General features: G+C 42.3%; 6 protein-coding genes and 1 long non-coding RNA gene across 14 annotated transcripts; 3 read left to right on the top strand and 4 right to left on the bottom strand.

Annotated features, from left to right (window-relative positions):
- Positions 1 to 415: 415 nt before the first annotated feature.
- LOC131877264 (nuclear pore complex protein Nup160-like) lies at positions 416 to 8,224 on the bottom strand. Its single transcript, XM_059222888.1, has 11 exons — positions 7,960 to 8,224; positions 7,054 to 7,491; positions 6,667 to 6,975; positions 5,045 to 6,593; positions 4,465 to 4,768; positions 4,062 to 4,379; positions 3,697 to 3,994; positions 1,772 to 1,884; positions 1,068 to 1,703; positions 621 to 851; positions 416 to 554 (listed from the first exon to the last, which is right to left on the bottom strand). Exons 1-11 carry the CDS (start codon positions 8,048 to 8,050, stop codon positions 447 to 449), a joined length of 4,395 nt encoding a protein of 1,464 aa, XP_059078871.1. The 5' UTR covers positions 8,051 to 8,224; the 3' UTR covers positions 416 to 446.
- Positions 2,246 to 3,660, top strand: LOC131877270 (uncharacterized). The gene is made up of 2 exons (XR_009372860.1): positions 2,246 to 2,561; positions 2,642 to 3,660. It is a non-coding gene; the product is annotated as an uncharacterized LOC131877270 (long non-coding RNA).
- Positions 8,225 to 13,122: 4,898 nt separating the features above from the next.
- Positions 13,123 to 16,037, bottom strand: LOC131877089 (ceramide kinase-like). The gene is made up of 2 exons (XM_059222658.1): positions 15,995 to 16,037; positions 13,123 to 14,990 (listed from the first exon to the last, which is right to left on the bottom strand). The coding sequence occupies exon 2, from the start codon at positions 14,978 to 14,980 to the stop codon at positions 13,298 to 13,300; it is 1,683 nt and encodes a 560-aa protein (XP_059078641.1). The 5' UTR covers positions 14,981 to 14,990; positions 15,995 to 16,037; the 3' UTR covers positions 13,123 to 13,297.
- A 1,854-nt stretch (positions 16,038 to 17,891) lies between these two features.
- On the bottom strand, positions 17,892 to 21,658 carry LOC131877088 (uncharacterized). 8 transcript variants are annotated; one of them, XM_059222657.1, is made up of 3 exons: positions 21,517 to 21,658; positions 18,700 to 20,318; positions 17,892 to 18,638 (listed from the first exon to the last, which is right to left on the bottom strand). In XM_059222657.1, exons 2-3 carry the CDS (start codon positions 19,016 to 19,018, stop codon positions 18,046 to 18,048), a joined length of 912 nt encoding a protein of 303 aa, XP_059078640.1. In that variant the 5' UTR covers positions 19,019 to 20,318; positions 21,517 to 21,658; the 3' UTR covers positions 17,892 to 18,045. The 8 variants fall into 8 exon arrangements, with proteins under 8 accessions (XP_059078640.1, XP_059078638.1, XP_059078639.1 ...); XM_059222655.1 differs by having other exon boundaries at positions 20,449 to 21,641; XM_059222656.1 differs by lacking the exon at positions 21,517 to 21,658 and having other exon boundaries at positions 18,700 to 20,402.
- Positions 21,659 to 22,281: 623 nt separating this feature from the next.
- Positions 22,282 to 24,023, top strand: LOC131877094 (uncharacterized). Its single transcript, XM_059222664.1, has 2 exons — positions 22,282 to 22,509; positions 22,999 to 24,023. Exons 1-2 carry the CDS (start codon positions 22,364 to 22,366, stop codon positions 23,276 to 23,278), a joined length of 426 nt encoding a protein of 141 aa, XP_059078647.1. The 5' UTR covers positions 22,282 to 22,363; the 3' UTR covers positions 23,279 to 24,023.
- Positions 24,024 to 24,046: 23 nt separating this feature from the next.
- On the top strand, positions 24,047 to 27,063 carry LOC131877087 (ankyrin repeat domain-containing protein 27-like). Its single transcript, XM_059222648.1, has one exon. The coding sequence runs from the start codon at positions 24,180 to 24,182 to the stop codon at positions 26,583 to 26,585; it is 2,406 nt and encodes an 801-aa protein (XP_059078631.1). The 5' UTR covers positions 24,047 to 24,179; the 3' UTR covers positions 26,586 to 27,063.
- Positions 27,064 to 27,280: 217 nt separating this feature from the next.
- LOC131892616 (uncharacterized) lies at positions 27,281 to 27,685 on the bottom strand. Its single transcript, XM_059242437.1, has one exon. It carries the CDS (start codon positions 27,683 to 27,685, stop codon positions 27,281 to 27,283), a length of 405 nt encoding a protein of 134 aa, XP_059098420.1.

The following is a 27,685-nucleotide window of genomic DNA, read 5'->3' as shown; positions in this document are numbered from 1 at the left end:
CAGAACCGTGAAAGCTTCTAGACTCAATCATGTTGCCACAAGGAGCGACAGAACAAAGATACTTGATACATATCAAAATGAGTCACTTTGCCAAAGGTCCCACTCCAAGGGACGCGAAAGCATGGTAGATATTTTGTTGTAAGGTGTCCTCCAGATCTGTTCTCATCCAGCTCGATCCTCATCATGTCCTATGATAGCAACCAAGGTAGACGGTTTTGGGCAACCCCCTAATAGTTAGTCGCGAGCTTCTATGGTCTAATGCTCTGCCGTGGTTTACGTCACAGAACTAAAGTAAGTTTCAACGTTTAGCCTAAAGAATGAGACGAGCCTACTTTTAGTCGAAACAAGTGAAACAAACGGAATAGCTGCCATTATATGAAAACGAGATGCCTGTCAGTCGCCAAAGAATTTCATGTAAGGTGTCCATTTTTTATTTCATCAAGTTATCAATACAATTGTGTCGAAGAAGGCATTTTCATGGCCATCATGTCGTCATTGACTCGTTGCACCGTTACAAAGTAGCCGTCCAATTTTTGGGTGAGATCACTCAGCAACTAAAATAATTGATACAGATTTATACGAAACTCTTAGCCGAACAAAAATTTCAGAATCTCACTCACCTTTTTGTAAACGACATCCTCAGATGAATACTCTTGAAGTTCCAATAAAAGCTGGTCCAGTATATCATACGGAAGCCAAACTGGCGCTCCATTCGCGTTAAGACACTCTTTGAGGCCGAAATATTCTTTACCCACGCCCAAAACAGCTGAGATCAATTCCAAGGCCATATTGGCCGCATTTTCCAGATACCCGTGGACATGATAGAGGCGAATGAGCTCGGACGGATTCCTCTGCAGATAATGTTAAAATCGATAGTATATTAACGCTCAACCCAATACAGTGGGTAAATCTGAAAGGGCTGGGATCTCCCGCCACCTTTCAAATCGTCAAAAAATATAGATAGTACAGTAGCGCGAACTCTTGTTTCCTTGAAACTTGAACAACTTTCAATGATTAGTGGGTTTCTAATCAGGGACTTAGAAAAGTTACTTCCATACCAAACGTACCTCTTTGTACTCGTGAATGAGCCAAGCTGGTAGCGTAGCTCCATGGGTGAAGATTCGCTTAACCACAGCCTTGAACAGGGAACTTTGTCCCTTGACCTCCAAGCGGAGAAGAATGTTCTGGAGTAATTTCCACGCCGCTTCAACGGCAGAACCACTCCGTAAATCCGCACTGGCTTGGTTGTTTTCTGACAACCAATCCCAAGCCGCATCCCTCTCCGTGGCCTTGGCACGGGCCAATGTGACACAACGTGAAGCTAACCCTTCTACAATGGGGGCCCTTTCTAAGTCAAAGATTTTTGAGATGTGAATGGCGTCCTCGTATAGATGAGCGTTCACCAATAAGGACACAGTTTCTTGAGCAGATAGTCCGGGTCCCGTCGGTAAAGAGGCAGTAATAGGGTCTTTGGCGTTTTTGGACACCAATTTCAATCGGGCACATACCAATTCGAACTCTCTTTCGATGTCCGTGATTTCGAGAACGTCGATTTTCAAGTCGTAAAGCGAAGAAGAGGCAAATTGAATCTCTTCTCCATCGTGAGAGTGTTTGGGACTTGTGGCAGGATGGAAGTGGTTGGTGGGTCGTTCCCGTTTAGAGTGGGGAATAGGTTTGACAATCCACGCATTGTCCGGATGTACCTGATATAAAAAATCAACACCATAGCATGAAGGATTGTTATGTTGGGGAAATACTATCAATAGCTTACAAGCTTGAGACAATTTAGGCAGGCCAAGTAGGCCTGGGCTTGTCGCTTTAATCCTTCCAAATTGAACATTTCTGTGCCCAATCGCATTCCACATTCGTACATAACGACGGCAGCTAGAAGAATAAAGAGATATATCTCAGTCATCAATTGTTTGGTTGAGCTACGACTCTTAATCTAATAAAATGATAATATTAGAAATATCTGAAAGAAGTTCTAAAAACTAAAGTAAAGTGCATGTACTATAGAACTGAAAACTAATCTTAGAACTGCTAGATTACGATGAAACCACCTTAAACACACAGAACGTGTCATAGAAAACGCTATCACAAGGCCAAATTGACACGTTCTCACTTAAATATAAAACGTATACTTATTTCAACCGAAGAAATAACTCATACTTCAAGTAATTTGAAGTGTTAACGGAAGTTGGCACTCTGGCATAATCGATTAAATTTTAACCATAAAATCTGGCAACCCTAAAGAACACACAAAGATTGGCCCGAGAGGAACGATCAAGTGTGTAACAATTTGATGGATTTGTAAGAGTCATTTCAAAATAGGCATGGGATGGCTCGAAAGGCAGATCATTCATAAGTCGATTGATCTAACGGGTGGGAAGAATGTCAATTGAAATTATGATGAACGAAATCGAGTCTCACAAAACACACCTAAACAGTCGTTTAATGACGCATGAGTCGTATGCAAATATCGAGATCCAATTGCCAATGTCATTTTGACATATTTCATAGGATTTCATGATTCACAAGTCGGGCAAATTTCGGTTCATTTGGTAAAAGTCTCGAGTCCTAAGACTCTAGTAAACACCACATTATCAAACCAAAGCCGACGGATACCACATCCTCATTTCAGGGATCAGACCGAACACCAAGCAGGAGCGGAAACAAGATAAGCCAAAGACCAATGACCCGTGGTGAGTGGACCAGCCGCATCAGGTCCTTGGTAACGCGAAGTTCGCATACCTTTACCATCGAAGACTTTTTGTCAAAGATTGGCACACTTCAAACAAAGACAAAGACAAATATGTGGCCATGTACCTCTCTCTGCTACCCCGTTATTGTGAATTGACCTTGCCTACAGTGGGCGAAGACCGACCCGGATTCCCAGTTAAATATCAGTTTTGGCTTATTGATAATCGCAACAAAGTCCTGCACGAGCCCTATGAACTTCATAAAAAGTACGCCGGGTTATCGGATGAATTACCCTATTATGTATTGAATATGAAGGAATTCAATAAGGATCCGAACCAATTTTTGCATAAATCCTTGGCGGTTCGTTGTTCGGTCGAGTTTAATTGAGGGACCGAGCTCAGTTCGACAGCTCCTATAGATCCCAAACATGGGTAGAATCAGCGCTTGTCTTCAGATATCTATCCGGATATGTATCTGATATGTATCTGTGAGCGGTGAAACTCGACTTCCCTGTCACAAACACATGTTGGCGGCTTGCTCGGAGGTTTTTAACGCCATGTTCTCGCACGTCGACAAAGAGACGACTTTCAATGAAGTGATCATTGAGGATGTGGATTTGACGGCACTGAAGATAATGCTCGAATCTGTTAAAACCGATGACATCAAAGATTATGAAGGGCTGGCGGCCAAACTCATCTTGGCTGCGGACAAATATGATATGGCGGATTTGAAGACAATAGCCGTAAATGAGGCTATTCGGAAATTTACTGTTGATAATGTTTGCAATTCGTTGCGATATTGCATTCACACGTTTTACTTCTGCCAGACTCTAGCTATGTTTTTTTACTAATTTCCTAACTTGTTACTTTCTTCCGAACAAGACTCGATAGCTCTCTTTTTAAGAACCGTCTCAAATGAACAAGACTGTCGAAACTTACAAATAAACACTAGTTATCCAGATTAATTTGTTTCATTTCAAACAGATGATCGACTTACCTTTACGATAGTTCTCTTTCATGACATGGAATGAGTAGAGGAAATCGTAATAGTTGTTGACACCCAAATCCACTGATCTGGCTCGCGATTCAATAATATGCTCCAGGTCCTCAAACATATCAATGTAGGGATACGAAGCCAATCGCCGCAATTGCCGTCGCTCAAACAAAGTCACAACAAACTGACGGAGCGAGTCCTTTCGTCGAGATTGATCCGGGTTTACGATCATGGCATCATACGCTTCGTCATTATGACCCAGTTTCAAGTGATGGTTGAACAAGATGTAGCAAAGAGTGGTCTAGAACGAAGCGTAAACAATTTCAAATGTATGCCAGTCGCAGTCAATACAAACTAAATTGTAATACCCGATTCGGATCCTCTGGATCACTGACGTCAATGGCCGTTTTGGCCAGTTCAATGACAAAGTCATAGTAACCAAATTGCTCAAAAAGCTCGATGACCTTTAAGTAGTAGAGCACGGACAATCTTTCAGGTTGGATATCCGAGTCCGAGCTGAACAGCAAGTCCACTAAAAATGAGTCGGAATGAACGCCTTCAGCGGCTTGAATCATCCAATCAGCAGCCTTCTCCGCCTCGCCCATGTTCAATAAAGCCGAACCCAGCAAAAACTGACGAGAATGGCAATGCCAATCACACCAGGTGCTCAAGAGTCTCACGTATTCCTGCCAGGAATAAAGGGAAAGAAAGTAAAGTCACACTAGTTAGCACATGTTTAATAATTTATCATGTCCAAATATCAAGATCTACCTGAATTTGCATGTGTTGGCATGCAGTAAGGAGAAATTCCTGGAAGAGTGGAACCACACACCGCGGCCAAAGCAACTGAGCTGAGATATTCACCAAAGGCATGAGCACCGAGTGCCAAGCTGCGGTCAGGTCCGAGTCACTGGTGAGCAACGCGCGGGCTCGCACTCCTCCAACACCGCGCAGGAACAACTCGGAGAGCGGCAAATGGCGTTTGGAGCTACGGGTGAGCTCCGCAATGGCCTGCGTATTCGAGTTGGAATGATCGGATATCCTGAGTACGGCCATTTGACGAAGGCCTTGTTCCCTGCACGTAAAATACAATATATTATCATAGAAATGTACTTTTTAGATGGAACAAGCGATTAATAACATAACCCTTAATTGCCAAGAGAATGATTTTGGAATTAACGCCCTCTTGGTAAATGTTATACTTGATTCCTAGCAGACTTTTATTGAGGTCATGTCTCAAATTCAGCACTTTCAAGGCCTAACATTAAGCTAAAAACAAATACACTGTAGCTGAACTAATATATAGGAACGACGGCATTTGAGAGGACACAAAATACTTGAAAATACTTACAGTGAGGAAGGCTGGGGCTCAGTGGCTACGGTCTCCGTAAGCCAAACCAACACATGATAACTGTGGGCCATGACTACGGATCGGGGAAGAAAGGTGGAATGGATCTTCTCGGCCGTGTTCACCGAAATCGAATCCGACATGCCGCATTCCAGCATCAGCTGTTGGAGCACGATCAGATTTCGAGTGAGTTCGAAACGAGTTCGGGCCATTTGTTTGAGGGACTCGGCCAAGACGCAAATCCCGAGGGGCGATGCGAAAACGCGTTTCGTCGGATCAGATTGTGAGCGAGAGCGATTAGCATCTTCGTCGTAATCTGGATGTTCAGCCCGGTGGGCCACGATGCCTCGATCCAATTCCAGGATCGCGAGAAGAACTTCCAAAGCTTTGGCCACATCCCCAACTTGTTGAAGTCGAGTGGAGAGCTCTTGGGTGAAATTGATTTGGGATTGAATTTGGAGATTCTGCTCATCATCGTCCATGGAGGCGGAATCCTCATGCTCTTGATGATTCAAAATGGCCTGAACAATCCGTTTGGCCGTCTGATCTGGACTGCCCAGTCGTGAGAGTGAGAATGCAAATTCATCAATATACCGGGGTGGAATCCAGGAATCCACCAATGTAATAGCTTTCATCAGGTGGATCACGTCTTGAGCAAGAGCCGGATCCTCGCACAACATGGGCGTTTCAGAAAAGATCTCAGGTCCCCGAAGTCCATTGGATTCCCCACTCAAAACCAAATGCTCCAATGCGTCCAAGGGACGAATGAAACTGATTCCGACCTTCTTGATAATTGTGATCAATCCCGAACCAGGATCACAAATTAGTCCCATGGGTTTGACACCGGCTTGGTGGTATTGAACGGCACACGAATAGAAACGATTCCAAGCAGAGTGAGCAATCTCCACGTATTCCTCATCCGAGATCTCGTACTCGGTGACCTGATTTTGGATTTCGATTTCCACGGCCTGACAGACTTCTTCTCGCAATCGTTCCATGGTCCATTGATCCTCGGGGATCGAAGTGATATCTAACGAACGCCGATAGATACTCACGGTCTTGGCCAGAGTTTGGATAGAAAACCGCCCCGGGTAGAAAAGTTGGGAGAGATGGGCTTGCCGGGGGTCAACATTTGGGCTCAGGGAAGCGAAATCCGGATCCAAGTCATTCTCAAACACCACATTGTTCCATCCGGTGGTGGTATCGGAGGTCTTGGAGCTGAAGGTCGTGTACTTGAGCACGGGTTCGCCTTCCTGATTGGTCCACAAAGCCCATAGATGGGAAGAGGACACTTGAAAGTCCACCAAGTCCAACTCTGGGGCGTGAATCGTGGCCAAATGATCCAATTGAAATTGTCCGTCCACCATTTGAGGACGGATGATGCAGAATTGGGAATGATGAGCGAAGGAGAGAAACAAGGCCAAAGCAAATCGGCGACTCGTCACATCCACTACTTTGCGCATAAAATGCGTTTGTGAACCTTGCTGAACTTGATTGGGATCAGTGGCCGAGTACGCCAGGACATCTTCGACCATGACACAATCCAAAGAACCTATTGATTGAAAGCAATGCAATCGAATGATCTGTTGGATCTACGGGTCAATGATACAAAGGTGAAAACTTACTGGACGACCACATGCGAATCTTGTGGTCTTTGCACAGGCCAAAGATGTAGACATCATTGTACAACGGATGGACGGCCAAACTGACCACACTCTCCGAGACTTCACTGCCCGACCGATGGGAAGTCAGCATCCCACCCAAATTACCCCAAAGTCGGCCCAAATACGATCCCGATTTCAACGGGTTGACCGTGACCATGCCCTTGACATTGCTGAATTTCACCACCAAAATATGGCCCACGGAATTAGCCAAAGCAAATATGGCCTCATCGTTTTGGGTCAGATGTGAAGCGGCCAAATGCGGCATGGGCGCTAAAACACCAAAACATGGATGGACATTAATAACCTTGTATGGGTGCGGAAATCAGGAATGATCTATTGTATCCTTACTTGTGCCTGTGTTTTGGATCACATGAGAGTGCTCTTTTGCCACATTGGGCGTGGCCTCGGCAAAGATGGAGGGAATGCCTTCAAATCCCGGATTTCTATGATGCTGCAGTAGATGCTCATTCTGTTTCATGATCCGATTCGGGTGCGGAAATATCAATTTATGGACCGAGCTGACGGTTGGGATTAGAATCACCACCGAATGAAAGGTCTCATGCACGGTCACGCCCCCGGAAAGAATAGGCGTGTCCTGGAACCGATACTTGACCCGTGGCCCTTGCAAGACCCAATCTAATGAAGACTCCTTCAATTCGATCTGATCTTGCCATGTGCGCCAAGTCACAAAGCGATTCTTGGTCCACGGTCGACCATCATCCACGTACGTAAACCCGCCTGATCCATCGGCTAAGGTGATCTCCTGCAAAGTACTGGCCGTACCCCCTAAAACAAATAGTTAAAATGAGACTGCGAAAAATCACCAAAACAGTGACTAAAAGGCGTCAAAAAAAGGCAGCCCGGTTTGACCCATTTACCGAGGCAAATCAACGTGATGCAATTTTTGGCTACAGTAATAAGTAATTCTAGGGCCAGATTTTTCCCGCATAGCTTTGGAGACTCTATCTTTATTTAGATTTTGGTTGCTTATGCATATTGCCCTAGATGTTGATCAATATTGGTTTCAAACCCCGAAAAGAGCGTTCATTTTACGAAGCCATATTGTGCAATTTGGGTCCAAGTAATCATGGTAGGCTAAATAATATTTCCATTTAACCCATTTTAAGCCAGTTACTTCAAAATCTCATAAATCTGCGAAAAACCGCTAAAACCGTGAAATTTTTATCACAGTCTCAACATAAAACAAGGCCGCAAATTAGTTCGCGACATCCGGCATAGCTTAGTATGAATTACCAGAGTTGATGGTCATGAGTTCGCGGGCGGATTTTTCCGGCACGGTCTGGTCGGGGATTACCTCCCGCAGTCCCAGAGGGAAATCCCGCATCTTCGAAGGAAGGGAGATCGTGGCGATCAACGGCGAGAACGTCAAGGAGGACAAGAGGTTGACCTGGATTATTCCTTTGGAGGATCACGGGCTCTCTCGGTATTTTCGCTTGCCGTGTTCGTTGTTCGTTGATCGAGGATGTTTTGTTTGGGAGATTCAGCTGAACTTGAATTAGTGCTTTTTCCAAGAGAGAGATTACTCCGAGGTTGCGTGTGATGCCATCATCAGTCCGACTGCCAGGAAGGACTTTGCTCATAGATACATAGATAAACTGAGGACTGAAAGCAAAAGATGGGGGATTTCCAGGGAAGAAAGTAGGCATTATTCTACTAAATTGCTCAGTTTGAATAACGTGAAAGAGAAATTTCTAAATGAGATTGTAACATTTTAATCAACAAAATCAACAAACAAACACACTGAGACTGATGAGTGGGAGGACATGTGTTGACCATTCTTTTCTTGATGAAGTGCGATAAGAAATTTTCTTTTCTTCACCTTATAAAGGATTAAGGTCAGTTTTAACTTTTGCACTTTTGAATCATTTGTTAAATTGAAAACTTTAATCAAAATCGACGACTATTTTTTATAGACCAATGTTTTATTTTTATTTTTACAGGTGTAAATCTGGCACAGTTTTGACACACAGCTTTAATTAAAAACTCAGCATATTTGTTTTTCATCTGCCCTGATGTTTTGCAGAGTTAAGTTATTGGTTGCAAGGGCCTCTGCCCCACAGGCTCAAATGCAGGGATAGTCAATTGTTAAGGTAACATATCATTAGGTAAAAAACTGCCGAGAGATATTTAAACTCACAATCCTTGAAATCAGTGCCACAAATGAGTAATTAGCTACCACAGTTGATTTCACATGGTTTAAATAGAATTAAACAACATTTTGATAAAGACCAGCCACAATCAGGGAGGAGATGTGGGGTAGTGGTTTGAGCAGTTTCCTAGAGTAGGAGAGGTCAATGGTTTGAATCTCTTGGCTGACCTTTTTCAGTAGCAATCTATAGACGCTAGCCACACCCATAGACAGAGAACCAAATTGATGGCAGGTATAAAACTGCTATATCTTATTCTACTTTATTGTACCTTCTATACCTCAACAAAGCTATTGAAGTGAATGAAATTAATGTAATCTCTTCATCAGTTTATGCATACAAACCACCAAGATATTTCTGATCCTACTCCAAAGCCACTCAATCTTAATATTTCCTTTTTCAAAATTCTTTTATTGAGAGTGCAAGAACTGTATCTAATAGCCTTGGGGAAATGAGGTCTTTCCTTGTACAGCTGATGGGGCAATCAAAGATTAAACAGGGGATTGGAGTATTACGGTAGAAGATAAGGTATTCCTCATCTGCATTTACCTCAGTGAGCTCACAAAACCTCAGTTTTAATCACTATTGAAAAGATGGTTAAATTGTCCGGCACATGGGATTGAGTGGGGCTGGGATTATTTCTACTGATGTGAAACAAGCACCGACAGGGTAAGTAGCACGGTGCTTATCTTGCCCAAGTAGGAACTTGCCTCAACTTGGGTTTGTGGGGTTTGTACACAGACACTTGAGCGGAAAATGGTATGGCCAAACTTACGCAAGAAATTTTATATCAGGGCAAATTCAATCAACTTTTACAGTACCAGCAGTGATGCGAACCAAGAGTGGTGCTGTAAAGTGGCTTTGGTTTGATGCTCGGTTTGTTTCGGGCAATCTGACTTAAACTACGAACAAAAAAATCAACATTTTGCGGTTTTCCTGAGCTAACTGTATGGGCCCTCTACTTTAGTAACGGATCTCGGCTTGGGTTAAGCTTGCCCAAGTCCTAATACTTGGCCAAGCTTTGCTTGTAAACAAGTAGAGCTTGGGTGTCTGTGATGACTTGCTACTTGCCCTTTTCCCATCAGTAATTATTTCTAGGGACAGAAAACTTACTTAATCCGAACCACTGGAGGCATCCGAGGCATCCACCATAATTAAGGCTCGGCAGCTTCGAAAATTCATCAATTTTCAAGGGTGGCTAATGAAGTTATTTTTACGATATGCCATGACCAAGAGTCGCAATAAAAGATTATTATTATTTTTTATTATTATTAATTTTGGTTTTGGCCAATTCTTTAGTGAAGTCATATTAGGTGAAATATTCTTTTTTGCATTTATCATAGTCACTCAATTTTGATTGATAAATGATCATCAAATGAAAGAAGCAACAATCTCTTTTGAAATCTAGCATGCGGGTAATTTGGAGTTTTTTTTTGCATTTGGGCAATGATCAAGTTAACAGTATATAGGGAATTTGCCGACATTAGCTTGAAAGTTATATACTGGTCTGAACGTTTGTTTCTTTTAGCCCAGAGTATGATGGAAAAAGGATTCTAATTGTGATTGAATCTGAAACGGCTACAAAAATGTCGTATTGTAGGAACATTTTTGGACAAAGTTATTGACTAGAACATCTGAGACTTTGAACCTGAAAATGACGATTTCCGTTCTGTTTGAATTTCCCGCCTTTTCACTGTGACAGGGATTGCTCACTCCTTTGACTTTGCTTACCCGCACTTTCATCTACTTTCAACCAATGACAGACATTGCTTACATTTTGGTAATATTTTGTGACGTAAGGCCACTGAATTCTATTTCAATCAAAGCAATCAAACAAGCAATCAACCCTCTGGCTCCATGACTTCATCTTTTGAGAAACACGTAACTAGATGTAGATTAAGCTGGGTCTCTGTATTAAGCCATAGACTTGTAAGTTAGATTAAAATTATAATTTCTGAATTCTAATTTAAAAGCTTATAATAAAGCCTATCAAGCCGATTCAGAACTGACTCAGCGTTACATTATGTACATAGTCTATTCATTATAGAAGAAAACCATTTATTCTATCCAGCAGACTATGTGCTTGTTCCTTCTAAGTTATAATCAAACACAGTAAGGTCAATTGAATATTAAGTAGTTGACTGTGATAAGCAACACTGGGTCTCTGAATACAACTAACTTTGTAGAAGTCGATTGTTCAGCAACATCTTGAATATGCTTCACCCATTTGGCCTCCAATGAGTTCAGCAGGTTTGCAAAAGGTTAAAGGTACAAAAGGTATCTGATACTGTACGTCTTCAAAAGCATCCAAGAGCTTTGTCCCAACCCAGGATTTAGGGTCAATTCTAGTGACCGTAGAGGCTTAATGTGCGTATTGAGAGCACCTTCAAGCCCTCAAGAATCCAGGCTAGTTCAAACAATGGAGTCCACTTCTCTTCTTTCTTGGGTTTCTTCATTGTTTGATTTGCTTCCTTCTAATATTCATAGTGAATACGTAGGCCTTATTGATTCGGGAGCATCTTTCAAGTCAGACTTCAAAACTTTTTCAGATAGCATTCCAGATCAACCCTACTTTCAAGGACTAGCTCAGTCTACCAACTAAAATTCGTTGGTAGACCAACTATTGTGAAAAGATTGAAAGGTAATAAATAGACGAATTATAACCTTTCATTTTAATAGTACTAGAGATTACATTCTTTGTAGCGGTTAGAAAAGCCCTTGAAAAACCAAACAAAAAAAACTGATTACAAATCTCTGCCAATTTGGTCTTTTTTTCTCTACCGAGACTTCGACCAACAAAATGTACCACTACTAGGTGCTGAAAAGATGAATTATTAATCCAAATTTAGTAGAGGACAAGTTTGTGTGGTTCACTACATTGAAACCATCTAAAATGCTAGACTTTTCACTTCTTTTTTATCAAAAATTGACATGAGATTATTTGCGAAAAACATTAAAATGAAAAAAAAGGTGCAAAACACTGGAAAAAGCAAATAATTAATAAAAGCACACCAGAACTTGCTACACTCATGTTAGATTTTTTATTTCAGCGAGATCCTTCTTTCTGACCATGTCATGAACGCACCCATTGAAGTTCATGTTTTGGTTGTTGCTGCTGCTAGTTCAATGACATATTTGAAGAAGGATATTATTACCCTTTGCTCTTAAATTCATATGTGTTATCTGCGCAATTACTTCTTTTTGTATTTTCTCACATTGAGGATACTTAATTTACTCATCATTATTTTAATTTGACTTATAATATGATTTTTCAAGAACTGTTTTGATTATCTGACGTTCAGAAAACAGGCAAATAATGTTTTAGGTCCTTTTTTGAATTTTTGCCATACTTAAAAGTGAGCAAAAGTTTGGTATATCGTCCAAGCTTGTGAATCATGTTGCGCTCAAAAGTATTTCTAGGCGTCTTAGATCACCAAGCCTATACTTTCACGTCTGATTTTGGTCAAAGCTAAGTATAATGGCATAAAGAAAAGTTCGTTCAAAAACCCAATGTGACAATAAAAATGTGTCAGCAAGTATGGCCGTCACTTTGCACAATGAGGGTTTAATTCTGGCCGACGGAACCCGCAATCATGCATTTTATGAGCAAAGTAAACCCTGTGATGCCGAATGATCCTCATGTATTTCTTGTTTGTGTCAGTTGATTGTCGCACAAGTAATGTAAATAGTGTTTATGTCAACACAAGCTTTTTTCAGCAATCTGGGACCGTTTTTCCTTGACTAGCTTGTTCAAGCAGACCGTAAATAAAAAAGTAAGCCCTTGCAAATAGCTTTGGTTTTTCTCTCAAAAAATGTGTGTGTAATACATTCCTTATTACGATTACCTGCCTCCCTCATAGACGGCTAGTCTTTGCCTCCATCCCTGAAAATGTATGGATGTGAAGGATTTTCGTAGGGGTAAGTTTGTGAAATTGTATAAAAATATTAAACTATTTAAGCATTATCTTAAACAAACTCGTAACTATTCCAGAAAGACTTAGATGGACCATATATCTATAACCTTTAGTGTAATTATATATGTTTTGTTTAATAACTTTTAATCCTTTCATATTATTTGCCGATTTAAGGGTTAATTACCAATCTATCTGTCTGATAATTCATCAGACGCTTATTTGCAGCCTCCCGATATGTGCAGTTACCTCTTCTCCCTATCTAAAGTTCAACTTTGATTGTTTGTGATCGTGAACTACAACTTTTTGAAATGTCAGTAAAATGAGTCACTCGAGTATTTAAATGCTAGAAATTTATTCAATATATTCTTTATCATATCACAGTGATCTCATGACAACATACGACAAAAAAGACATTGGTTCTGATTGTAGGTTGAGCCCCTACCTATTCTCCATATCTTTAAAGGTGGGCCTGTGGGTGACGATTTCTTAGCAAAACCAATACGTCTTTATTTATAAAGCCTTCGGTTTGGACTTTGGACCAGATCCTCGCCCAAACACCGAAATAAGCTTTCGATTGACTTTCACATGGATATTTGGGTGCTCGAGTATTTCTCCGTCACAGTTCCAAACGCTACTGTGAGTCCGTATCAATCCCGTTTTCCCATCTTGGGCGCTGTTCTCGAGGGTGAATTTGAACTCCTTGGCCCTAAAAGCTTCTACATAGTGAAGATCAAACGGACTGGCGTGAAGAAGCGACGTCCGGATCAAATAGCGCCACTGATTGATCCTCGATGTCTTTTTCACCAAGATGAGATCTGTGTTCCCATCCCCGTGATGAGCCCCTGGTGACACGCCCTTGGGGGTATGACGACAACAACAGGCAATGCATGCGCCAGTGACCACCATGAACTCCCCATTGACGATCAATTTCTGGGTTTGACCTTCTTTCACCGTTTCAATGTGGAGATCCTCATCGGCCTCTGCTGTGGCCAATTGAGCCAAATTGTTTTGGCACTCGCACAGCTCCGTGCAGGGATCTAGATTCGATGGATTGCCTTTCATGCTTCTTAAAGGGTCACTCATGGTGATCTCCAAGGTACCTTTGTAGCTCCTGTTATTAAGGAGTGTTTGCATCCCCGAGAAAATGTAACGTGGTGGTCCCATCCATCGGTACTTCTCTGACCTTTGGATCAGGTCACCAAAATACCCATAGGAAACCATAGTGATCGAAAATCTCTTCAATTGGCCGTCTGAGTACACACTATTCACATCCATGCCCCGTTTATCCCCCAAGATGATGTGAAGGATGGCTGTCTCCAAATGATCCGTGCCATGCAGACTGGCAGCCACCGAATCCGTGCTACCGGCTGGAATGATCCCAATGCGAACTTTTGGTTGCCGAAGAGTCACTGCCGGCTCATTCACATCCAGACCAGCTTCTCTTGCAGCACTTTTGATGAGACCATTGAAGATCTCATTCAAAATCCCGTCCCCACCCACGCCAATTACTCCGTCGTACTGTTCCAAATCTGGATAATCAAGCAGAAGATCATGGGCATGGTAGCTTCGCTCGGTTTCAATGACATCGTATTGAATGCCCACCAGGTCGAACATTGGACGCACTTGCTTCTCAAAAATGATGGGAGCATTACCAGTTCCTCCGTAGGGATTTATGAATATCAGGAGTCGTTTAGGACGCTCTTGAAAGTGATCAAGGGTTCGCTTTTCCAATTGAGAGTGAACTTCCTTGAGAGCATCTTGATTTTCACCAGTGAGATCGATTTTCTTACAAGTCCAGATGTTGCAGTTGTCCTTCTGTCGTTGTAAGTAGTGGATCACTAATTTGAACCGCGCACCGAGTGATCGTCCCAGTTGATCCAAATTGTTGTTCTCTTGAACCGACCTTTCAGATTCAGAGCCATTGATCTCATGGAGTCGATCACTTCCTCGTCGAAAATTTGTTATGGACGAGAAAAAGTGCCCAGACAGAGTCAGAGGGATCGGTGTGGCTTGGTCCAATTGAAAATTAATGATCTCTTTGTACGGGAGGTAGAGAGGCTTAGCTCTGAAGGCCTTGAACTTGACATTGTCCTTGCTGGAAGATATGGACAACCCCGAATCGCCAAAGTCAACCAAGGTGGGTCCAAATGTGTCTGAATTGACTGACAAGGGCTTCCGTTTCCAGGAACCCATTTGCGGTAGGCTCTGCAGAAAAGTGAACAGAAATTAATTTGGCTGCTCATGATCGCAAAATGGTCAGCTCTATCTTGATTGATAAGGATTATCTTCCCACAGCTCTCCGTGGAATGTCCTCACGCTCTCGTACAGCATTGAAGATCACGTGTATCGAAACAGATGAACAAAAGCTTATTCTATTGTAATGGTGAGCAATGCCATAACCTAGCTATATTGGTTGACCCAAGTTTTAGACAATATTTTTTGCCGCTACCAACATATTTTCGAACCTTAACTTATTTGTTTGGTCACCTCATTGCTCAGTCTCACGAACATACACTTGTTCGAGGGGCTCTAATAATGTACTGTAGTACTCAATAACGCGAACAAGTATGCAAAGAAAGCTAGTACTCTGAACGTATACTTGGGAGGATTTTGAAGAGGTAAAAAATCAATGGCAGTCATTTCCACATGTTGTTGTCATGAGTAAAGAACAAACGGACGCCCACATGTCTTCAATTTTGACTTTACCTGACGTCTTTCACTTTGACGTACAATACGCACTGTAATTTGAGCTAGCAGGTCTCACACAAGTGAACAAGCATTATCACGTGTATAGTTACTGACATGCTGATACCGGTGCAAGCTCTCTCTCTCTTTAGCATATCCTGATGCTTGTAATCAAGGTATAAAATGCGTTAAATATATGAATAATCGATTAAATTATTCAAACAAACTTGGAAGTGGCGAAGGCTAATATTACAAAAAGATCACACGACGCATGCAAGATTTAACACTCCAAATACCAAGGTATCGATTTTCTATCGGCAAAATTGCAGGACCTGAATATTTTTCCTACAAGAGGCCTGAAAAATGATAGCATTCCCTCCATTAATGACCACGTCATTGTGCAAAATGAAATCATGGAAAGAATAAGTTTGTCACAGTTTTGCTTAAAAAGATCATGAACCAGAGCCCAATGAGAACGTACTATTGTGCCCGTAACTAAAGCAATAGCAAAAAATAACTTACGAAACAAACTTCGGGGACAACTTCTGACAAGGATGGATCAAGTGCTACTGACTCGTAGCTTTCTGCTGACTTTGGCGGTGGTATTCCCTTTCCTCTCTCCTTTTCCTAGTGGAACACTTCTCCAGGAATGAATGCCATAACCAAGGCCAGAAGCAGAGAGTGGAACAAGTTGTACCTGTATTTCTACTCCATTCACCACTGATGATTCGGTTTTTTTCTTGTTAACTAAATGTAAGCTTGGATGAGATTATCGTATCTTTTTGGCACGGACACCTATTACCGACTGGAAGCCGTCGCTCCCATCAAGAATCGTCACAGAGCTTGGTACGTGGTAGGAACTCAATCGTACCATCCCAGGTTTTCTTGACTCGCATAGTGTTGGCCAACAATTCTAGTTTTAACAAGTGTATTGGCGAGTTTCAGTGCAGGTGCACCAAGTCCGTAACATTTTGGACGGTTTCAGTGCACGTGAACCTGGCCGATGCTATGGGGGAATGGGAAGCGTTCGAGGAAGATTTCATACCTCTCAGCTTATCGTGAGGTGGCATTCTTTTGAACAAATTCAAGGGAGGGCGAGGGGCAACAGACCAAGCATTCATCAACGGGGAAAAAAAAGTCAGATGACATTGACCAATACCTTGCTGTACATTGCTGTACCTTATCGTACAGATGCAAGGAAGGTTCAAATTGCTCAAATTGTTCAAATTAATAAATACGTTAGTCTCAGAGGACCAAAGAAGAAGGGAAATGAAGTGTAAATATGCGTTGCCTGAGAGCCCTAACGAAGGTTGGTGGGGCTGGGCCTGGGCCTAGTTCCACGAAAGGCGCACAAGAAGAAGATCGCCCACTCAAATGTTGGTCCAGCTTAGGCAGAGAGCCTAGTAAATGTGCCATACAACCCATCGTGTTGGGGCTTCAGTTCCTTACGTAGCATTGAGAGACTTTGTAGGAGTAGATAGATCGAGAGAGAGAGAGAGAGGAATGGGATAATTGAATAAGGGGTACAAGATCCTGTAACCATCTCGTTAATTTTTTACCACGGGAAATTGGACGGCATGATCAGGATAGTATTATTTCGGTGACATCACTCACTTCGAAGTGGCTCGTATTTATAGCATTATTAGAGTAATTATCTGATTGAGATGACATGAACGATTTCAAAGCGCCAGTAGATTGATTGTCTCATGGAAAATGTAGTCAAAGAGCAAAAGTGGAACAAGCGCAGAAATTGAATGAGAAGCAGTCATCAACTTGAAACATGACGGATCTGCTTTTTTTTTGGGCGTGTTCAAAGTGTTAATGGATTAGCTTTGGCTTGATCGCCAAAAATAACATGCTTTGACTTTCTAACTCGGCACGAAAGGGGAAGGATAGAGCATGGGAAAAACGGAATGACTTGTTTGAATGGGGGGCAAGTATTATCAAAGCGGTACATCTAGTGTTAGCTGTTATGATTATCGTTTCTTTTCCAGCAGCACCTAAAAATGGAATGAAGAAATTTACCTGTTTATGACGATAACCAGCTCTTAAGCTTTTTTGACTCTGCAATTAAAAATGGTAGAACCACTTGGAACGATTTCTGAAGCTACATTAATCATGATCGATCCACTTTTGAATGCTTTACCAACTAAGTATTGAAAAGCATAAAGTCTTTAAGATATCACGAGTAATTCGTTTTAAATCGAGCACAGGGTCCCAATCGTTCAAGTTCATTGGTTTCCTTACCGACGGTTAAGTGCTATTTCATTGTGTCGTTGAGCAAGGTGAGCATATAAGGCTCGCAAAAAGGAAATCGATGAAAGAATATGTACTGGTAGTAAGAAGTGCGACTATTCAGAAATAGACATATTCTGGCTCCCATACTATAATGAATGAGAGAATTGAAACAAAAAACAAATTCGAGTCGCATTTAGGTGTATTTGAAAACAATCAACATGTTGGCTCATGCAACAATTTGGAAAATGAGTCAGGGATAGTGAGATAAGACAGCACCTTCCTTCCAGACTTTGTTAATATATTGTTGTTGTTTTTTTGCAGATGATACCAAAAGCTTATTTTTCGACAAAACTTTGATGAAGTGCAATTAGCCTGTCGACGATTTTAGCTTCAATTTCAGTACCTGCTTCTCTCTCTTCTTGGGAGACTTGGATAATCTCTTCGGCATCGTTGGAGACGAACACCACACGTTCCTTCCGGGTTTGCAATAGATTAGCGATAACTAATTCATGATGATAAATCTCCAAGGCTTTTTTGGCTTTCTTAATCAGTATTTCATCATCTGTTTCCAGCTTGAAACTGGCCACAAAAGCATCGGGTACCCAATCTCGCACCAAGGGCTTGAGCATTTTGGGAACCATCTTGAGTTGAATGTCTGGAGCACCTTCAGATGATTGAAGCTTGTGCTCGGCCATTTCATAGTTGGGAATGTAGAAATCCGACACCGCAGCTGCCAAATAGATGATCACCTTAGATCCCAAGGGCTTGAAGGCCTCGCAGCAAACGCGAAGCATCCAAAGATAATCGGATAGACTTGTGAATGGGACCTCTAACAAAGATCCATCTTTTTGGCACAGAGACCACCGCTCTAAGTTCTTTTTGACTTTCGGGAAGTGCTCTTGGGAAACCATAATCTGACCATCGTCTCCTGAAACAAGTGAACGAGTGAATACAACCACTAGAGATTAAAAAAACAGTCCAACACTCACCTGGAACAAGAAGCTCAAAGAAATTGGTATTAGTGAAATGACGGGTGAAAGGTCGCAAGGAGTTGACGCGATGGAGAAAAACCACCGCTGTGCAAGGTTGGCTTAAAAAGTACTCGCAAGAGGAAGAACCGCGGGTGCCGATACTGAAGTTGTCAATAAATCGAACCGTGTTCTTCTCCAAGGGAACCGTGGTTCCTCCGGATGTTACCAAAACAATCCGAGGCGTGTCGGCATGTTTTTCACAAAACTGCTGGATTCTCTTGGTTAGTACCTCAAATTCCTTCGGTTTGGGGATCTCGGAAAAGAACTCTTGGCTCATGGTCAAAGTCCAATTTCCTACTTGGCTAAATTATCATTGACTGTAAGTAGGCATCATAGACTGCAGTCGTCGTAAACTTGATCTTCGTTATTATTTGAGATGTTAGTAATCAGCTGGGAATGTGTAGTTGTGTTTACCAAGGACACTGAAGAGCCCGAGGTGACCAAGTGCTATCTCATGAGCATCGAGGAATCGCACAACTCGTACTTTCCTTTTAGAAAAGCTAAGGTCATGACGATCAACAGATTCAAAAATTCATTTACTGCAATTGATAACAGTTGATTAAATTATTGGTGCTCATCAGGACGCGTATGTGGGTAAAATGACATCTTTGGTCAGTTCTCGAAGTTCAGAGTCCCAGCTGAAAATGTTTTTGATATCTTTGGCCTTGATGAGAGACCTTGAACGGGATTGGGCTATCCTATGGGCCCCAAAAAGGACTTCCGAAGCCATGTATTGGAGAGTAGATGCCATGTATATCGCACTTTTCAACATTGTTCTCATGCCACTTTGCTCTTTAATCTTACTTTGGATTCGTCGGGCAGGGAATACCACTTTGGTCAGGTCACTGATCTTCACATATTTCCGTTTGGTTTTTGCGAATACAACTACTCCCTCATGATCTTGAACATCTTCAACGCTCCGTTCCAACAGGTCATTTCGGTCATTCGAGGGTTCTTTTGGAGTATCACTCGCGTGCAAGGACTCTTGGCTAAGTGTTCCTGACCAAGACTGACCTGTTTCAGAGTTGGAGGAAGAAAGTTCCAGCCTGGGAATCCGGGATCTCGATATTGGAGCATGAAGGATGGACGATCCCGAACTGGAGGGAGACATTTGGGAGAAACACGCCGATTTTTGGCCAGGCCTTCCTGATATATTGGAGTTCGAGCATATGGTATCATCAATGTGTCTTTGGGAGTCATCTGAGAGGTATTGATTGGGATTGCAGCGGTTCTCAATGGTGTCTTTATCATAGGGGGTGTCGGAAGACGTCGACCAGAGCTCCGTGGGGGACTCATCTTTAATGTAGGGGTTATTGGGATAAGAGGAGAATTGGGGAAAGAAGTTGCTTGGTTTTGCAACATCGGGCACGATTGCACGGCTCGATTCTTGAGGCCGGTATATTGGTGTCGACTCGTGTATTGGTCCGAGCAGGGACTCGAACCAAGTTTCTGATCGGTGGGAGTTGTCGAGAAGCAAAGATCGCTCATCACTGGAGTTACCGTTGTTTCCACGCTGAGACTGGGATCTTGAATAAGTCCTTCGGGACTCATTGAAGTTGAAGCTACTTGGCGGCTCGCTGTTATGAAAAAAAAGAATTGGTTGGGAATCATTTAGGGGTAGGGATATGGTTACAAGACCAAAAACTACAACGTGAAACTTGACTAACTCGAAATGATAATTCAAATACAAACAAGATGATTCCCAACCAATGATGTTCTGTTGGGTTTCAGAAGATTGGATGCTATTTTTCATACGAGAAGAACTTTCATCACTCAGGATTTCTGGCCAATTGTTAGGCCTCCAATTCATGACTGATTTACGGGCACTTTTTGCAATACTCCAATACTTGGAATACTTTATTCCACTGTCGCAAGACTCGAGATCACTAAATAGCAACCCTTCCTCAATTTGGGGATATTCAACAGACGAGCGGCTATCTCCATTAACTAGAGAGGAGCCCTCACAACTTCTTCCAAATGCTGATATTTCCCCCCGGAACTCATTGCCTTCCGACATTGTATCTTTAAACGGAGCCAATTCCAATTCTTTATCCGACAAAATGGACACAGCAGATGAATCTGTCCTTCTGTCTGAAGGAGAATGACATTCCATCAGATCATTCTCAGAACAGTGGGAAGCATCAGAAAATGCGTTAACAGTGTCCCGTCTGTCTTTGATTAAAGAGTCATTCGCAATTGAGTCTTCATCTAGATCCGAAAATCTTCTCTTGGGATGGACCCAGTCCCTCAATTCTTCAACCATTGGCATTGAAGTCAAAACCTCAACTGACACGGAACGATCAACATGGGCTGGGTTTGGAGTTAAGATCGGGGCCCTTTGGTAACACACTTGTTCGATGCAATCATCCAAAATGTCATTGACTATGATATTTGGAGCATAGTTTTCCGTTGAAACACGCTTGAGGCTTAAAGGAGTAACGCTCACTTCATCAGGCCATTCATACGAGTGCTTGATTTCTTCCATACCGAGAGAGCAATCCGAAATTTTTCGCTTGGCCTTTGAAACCACCACGGGTTCAACTTGGGGTGGGTACTAATCTGAAATAAGTCTCCTTCTTTTGAAAGCCCGCAATTTAATTGGTGGATCAGGATGTTGCTGTAGCGTATGCGACTTTTTGACTTTGGGAGGAAATTCTTTCCACATGGGAGGTTTCCGCACCACTCGAATCGGTTTAAATAGAGTCTGAATTAGTTTGAGATCCCTGGTCGGATCCTTGTAGGTCATCTTGGGATGCCTGCCAAAGGACGACTTACGAGATAGATCACGTTTCTTGGATGGCGTCCTCAACAACATTTCAATGAGCTCTTCCATGGTTCGACAATTCGGATTTCCTTGATTTCCTGTTCTCTCGTTTTGAGGTCTAACCGATCTTTTCAGTGAGCGTAGATAGCCATTTTTCTAGACTAATCATTTCAGACCAAAAAATGAAATCTCACGAGGATGTTCAGATATTTTTGCTATTGTTATGACAAACCGGTGGTTTCCAAGGCAAACTTAAAGTCTCAAAGAGCTCTACCCAAAGTATTAAGGTAAAGTCGTTAAAACTAATTTTAACGACTCGCTGCTGCCAATGAATTCTAAAAACTGTCTAATCTGTGGATTAGGGATGCCAATTTTGTGGAATAATTTGAAACCGAAGTTGTTCTACACTTGAAGAATGTTTCAATTCAGTTAATTGCTGTTGCACTTTAAATTTTTATTCATAGCATTCTATTGGACTATTCTCATGAAAATGAGCTAATTTGGGTCCACTAATTGTTCACAACTTACCTTAAGACAGAAATGATAGCCAACAGACTTCTAGAGATTTCGAGAAGTTGTTGGATAGCCACATTTGGAGATTGAATTGAGATTTTTTTCCATTGCAATTGAAACCAATGTAATTCCAATCAGTTAAAAAGTAACTGACACAGATCTAGTGGGTTGCATTGCCAGTAACAATCAAGTAACTCTTTTCCCCAATTTCATCAATATTTTCATAATTGTGTAGCACGTAACAACCTGAAATAACGGCAGCCCTCATATCTGTACCTAAAATGCCGACACGTTTTGCAGTCAATTCATAGAGTCTTCGAAATTCGAGCACCTGGGGTGAGTTCCATGGAGCAAGGCGGGAATGACGACTTCATCACGGATGTTGGCTTGCTCCAAGCCCACGGGTTCAATGTGGCCGGCATCAAGAAACTGAAAATGGCTGGGATTTACACGGTTCGAGGCGTGCAAATGATCAAGAAGAAGCTATGCGGGTAAACGTTGTTCTCCACCGATTAGTTGGCGGTACTACTTTTTTAAAGTTAACCTAACACGATATTAATAACCCTAAAAGTCTCTATGTAAACCTTTTAACATTTTGCCACAAACTTAAAAATGAGCACCGCCAACTAACTAAACGGTGGAGAATAACGTTTATCCAGCAATGCAATATCAAGGGCCTGAGTGAAGCCGAAGTGGACAAAATAAAAGAGCCTGTCTTGAAATTGCAAGGAGCAGGTTAGGATTCATTACTGCCTTGCAGGTACCAGTTCTAGTACTATATTGCAAGAATCAGGGAAAAGAAATTATCCATTTGCTTTAGAACAAACTGCAAAGTGAAACCGGAAAATCCGCACAAGAATTGAATTATACTTTTTTTCTACAACTTACCTTGGGCATTGATTACTTTGCACTACCATTGATTCGTTCAATCTTTTTGTTTTTACTAAGGTTTGTTGTAGGAAAACCTTTTTTTTTTTTAGGTCAGCCCCACCCCTGTCGCAGACTCTTTGGTTTGTCTTTCGGGAGTTTGGAATTGGACAAACTCCTGGGACGAGGGTTGGAATCCATGTCGATCAGAAAAGGTCTTTTAACTGGATACGAAAAACACATTTGGACTCGACCGCCCATCGACTGATTGCTGACCGGTTCAGTTTGGATCAAGAATCGGTCTTGGATAATGGCCTCTATGCTGGAGCCTACTGTCTCGAGCAAGAAATGGACTTCTGGATTTCGCTGCGGCCAAGTTCCACGAAGAGATAACTCTGGGTATTCAAGCTTCTAATCGTTGATAGTGTCAGGGTAGAGCCTCAAGTCGTGGGGAGTTAGCGGATCGACACAACATTTGTCCCGAATAAGTGAACATCAAGGGAAAATGGATTTCGAGTAAGAAAACAATATCCATATTGATTTGTTTTGATGATGTCACAGCTTCAGGAAATAACGGAAGAATATGATATGCCGAGTTTATCACGAACCAAATGACGGCCCATCCCCAGTCTGCTTTGTCATTTCAAGGCAACCCCAAGAAACCCATTGGGGGGACTAAAGGTTCTAAAAGGAGTGTCATTATTAGGGACAACTTAGAATACATGATTCAATAACAAGTGACACTTTGAGGAAAGTGAGGTGAAAGGTGAGTGCAGAATTGCCAAGATTTACAGCAGTCCAGATTTGCCGAAGGGTGAGACAACGTCTGCTATTAACAACGGGGGTATTGGTGACCTCAAAGATTGAAAAATAACAAATGCAAACATTCCTCACATGCCGAATTGATGGAAAGGACCTAGACTTACTTTTATCCTGATCCCCAAAGAAGAACAGCGAGCTCCTTCCTCTTCTTGATACAATCATGCAATGTTCTGATAGAAAAATATGTTTCTAATACCAAATTAAAAATTCACATTATAATGACACATTCTCATTCAAACTTTGAATTTCAAAGTGAAAATGCTAGGATCCTCTCCAAATAAACATCTTTCATGTTTCAACCCCTAACTAACCCTCCAAAATCTTTTGGGCACCCTGAAATCAAAGAATTGCTCTTAGTCTCGTATGTATGTTACCAGGACAAAAACAAAGTCTACTAGTGCCATGTCTCTAGGACATTAAGTTGAAATGAAGTCCTTGCTCAAGTGATCATTTGGTTGTGTTTCACTGTCTAATGGCTGCATACGACGAGAATTTAGAGGAAAATCCCTTCTACAACCACCTCAAAGTCACTTATCCGGACCTTGTATCAAAATGTGTCGAAGAAGAATGGATCATTTGCGTTCCACGACGTTTGGCACTGGGATCGTTATCAATACCAGCTCAGAGACACATCACCGCACACATTTTAGTGCCAAATCCAGAGATGCCGAACACTCATTTTACATCCTTAAACGATGTCGAGATTCGTCGAAGGGACTCGAATTTGGTTGTGATCGATGCAAACGGCGAGACGTCGTTGGTGAAGATAGATTTTTCAGAATACTTCTATGACAATGACCTTAACAAGTTTAGAGTCTTATGTGTGAGTGCTCCACTTTGCTCAAACGAGGGCAAGAAAGTAGATTTAAGCAAAGTTGAGGAACCAAAAAAATTGGACACCGTTCAAGAATGCCAAGATTTTCTTGTGCTTGAAGTTGGGGGGCCTAAATTGCTTTCAGACTTCGAGCCTTACCTAAATAAGCTAAAGAGTGAAGTCTTACAACTGAATCAAGATTTCTCAATCAGACTGATCCACAGGATATTTCAAGAGTTGTGCTCAGAGACTGTCCAACATGTAATACGCTTCTTCCCCAAATTTCAAGCTTCCTCGGCGTTGAAAACCGCTATTGAAACATACCTCTACTCTCAGTTGAATACGTTTTTTCTTGACCAGATTCTGCTTCATAACTTGGAAGAGCAGGAAGCTTTTAATGTTGCTCTGCGAGGATTGTCTTACATCCCTCCAAAGATCATTTGCACTGGCTCTTCGCACTTCGCTCCGAATTTGGCCAAATCAAGTCACATCCTGTCCAAGTTGCGCTTTCAAAGTACTCCCAAGGATAAAACATTGTTACTCCAAGATTGTTTCGACTCTTTGCTTGAGACTGATGTTGAGGACGATGTTATCGCGGCTGATGATCTTCTTCCTGCAGTTGTCTACTCAATCATCGCCTCAGATGTCCCTGACTGGATTGGTCAAATTGGAGTCATCAAGATGAAACCTCCTGAGGAGTACAAATTTGTCGATCCCAAAATGAGCTACACTGTGACCACGTTTGAAGCTGCTCTAGAACATATCAAGGGTATTGATCTGTGTGACATTCACCGGAGGTCTTTCGAAAGACTCATTTTGGATTGCCATCAAGACGTCTTTCGCTTGGTTTTGCAAGACAAGTTCGAAGAGCTCAGAAAAAGATTATTACTCCGAAACCGAAATCAGCACTCTGTTGAAACAGAGTCACTGCATCATCCTCTCTGCGATTGCAAGGAATGTGATCAATCCGATGATGGGAGCGTCCAAGAATTGATGGTTGACACCATTGGCCCAAAAGGCATGACTCTGCTACATTTTGCGTGTGCTCTTAGGAAACCGTTGATTGTGGAGCTCTTGATCTCGCTAGGGGCTCAAGTGGATGTCCCCGACTCATCTGGAATGACCGCTCTTCATTTGTCAGCTAAATTAGGACATCAAAACGCGCTACTACTCTTGCTTCATGCGGGTGCGGATGTCAACCGGACATGTTTGTCCGGTTATTCCCCCTTACATTGGGCATGTCTTCAAGGTCATGATTCTTGTGTCAAAGCTCTCATATACTATTGTGAACACCGATCTATTGCATTGGATTTGAATGCTACCAATGGGTTAGGCAATGCCCCTCTCCACCTATGTGCCAAATGGGGCTTTTCCAAAGCTGTCCGCCTCCTGATCGAATATCATGCCGAACGAAGCATTTTGAACCAAGATCAAGACTCTCCCTTGGATGTGGCCCAAAACTCAAACATTAGAGCAATGCTTCAAAGTCCCGCGGACAACAACGACCTCAACTACTTCAAAAGTCCGACTACGTCAATGCAAATCGAAAAAAAGAATCAAAACCTTAAGCTGTTTAAGGCTGTCCGTGCTGGTGAATCTGCGCTCGTGTTTCGTCTTCTTCAAGAGCGATTGAAAAGTCATGTCCCTATGAGGTCTTCTTTGTTAATGTATGACAAACAAGGCCTCAGTTTACTGCACGCCGCAGTCAAAAGTCATAACCAAGAGGTCGTTCGAAGACTGGTCGAGATGGGTGTGCCTGTCCTTGTTCATGCCCAAAGCTCAGGAATGACTCCTCTTCATTTGGCAGCGCTGAATAACGACCAAAAAGTGGTTGAACTTCTCTGTCGGCAAGTTTCTGCCAAAGGCTTGAATGCGCAAGACAAATTGGGAAATACCTGCCTTCATTATTGTGTGGAAAGTGGTGATGTCGAAATCATGTCTCACTTACTTTCCAAGGGCGCTTCTCCGTATCTTAAGAACTTTTCTGGACTCTGCCCTTACGACATGGCCACGAAATCTGGCAATGTGAAGATCACCAACTTGATTCAAAAGTTCGAAAACTAAATGTTTAATTCAGTCCAAATAAAAGATGGAAAAATAAACAATGTTAGCCAAATCAAATGCATATGTTCGTGGAAATCAAGTTTTAAGCTGTTTTCTTGAATTCTTCACAACATTCCAAGTAGGAATCCAAGCCACCCACATCAAATCTCTTGGAAACTGAGAGACTTTTGACGAGATTTCTCTCGACCAAAAACTTTAAAAAGTTTCCCGTAGCATCTCGGGCTTTCAGCGGACCATTCTTGGTCTCTTTCAAGAATTCTTCAATTTCATGGAGGTGTTCCTGATGAATGAGATAAAAGCAAGGTGATTGCTTGCGAGAAGCTGTCGTTGAGGGGTCAGGTTTCTCCAAAAAGGAGACAACTCGGCCAGTGGCATCAGTTTCGATGATGCCATGTTTATGTACACGTTCCTCAGGACACGGGCAATCCACAATCAGGGAGCACGGTTGATCCTGATCACTGCCATTTTCCTCCTGAAATACCTTTAAAAAGGATGCCAGCAGAAAACTGCCGTCAAACAAAGTGTCTCCGGCAATGAACAAGCAAGCCTCGTCCAGTTGCTCTTGAAGTCCCAGTTTCATACAGGTGATGGCTCCTGACCTTTGTTCGTTACTATTCGACCCATCATTGACGACAATGACTTCCTTTGAACAGACCACATTCCCTGGATTGTCGCGGAATGCCTCAAAGTTCACGTTATTGGCTACGATGATGATTTTGGTCACAAGGGNAAGTGTCTCCGGCAATGAACAAGCAAGCCTCGTCCAGTTGCTCTTGAAGTCCCAGTTTCATACAGGTGATGGCTCCTGACCGTTGCTCGTTACTATTCGACCCACCATTGACGACAATGACTTCCTTTGAACAGACCACATTCCCTGGATTGTTGCGGAATGCCTCAAAGTTCACGTTATTGGCTACGATGATGATTTTGGTCACAAGGGGAACTGTAGCCAATGTCTCCAACCAGTGATCGATTAAGGGCTTGCCCCCAATGGGTAACAATGGTTTCGGAATGCGTGTCAGATGCCGATGATTCGGAGATTGCTCAGCCTCAGCGATGAAGCGGGTTCCATAACCCGCGCATAAAAGCACGACTCTCAT

The sequence above is a fragment of the Tigriopus californicus genome, chromosome 2 (genome assembly GCF_007210705.1).
Source record: "Tigriopus californicus strain San Diego chromosome 2, Tcal_SD_v2.1, whole genome shotgun sequence".
Classification (NCBI taxonomy): Eukaryota; Metazoa; Arthropoda; class Copepoda; order Harpacticoida; family Harpacticidae; genus Tigriopus; species Tigriopus californicus.
This window is presented reverse-complemented; position numbering and strand designations above follow the sequence as displayed.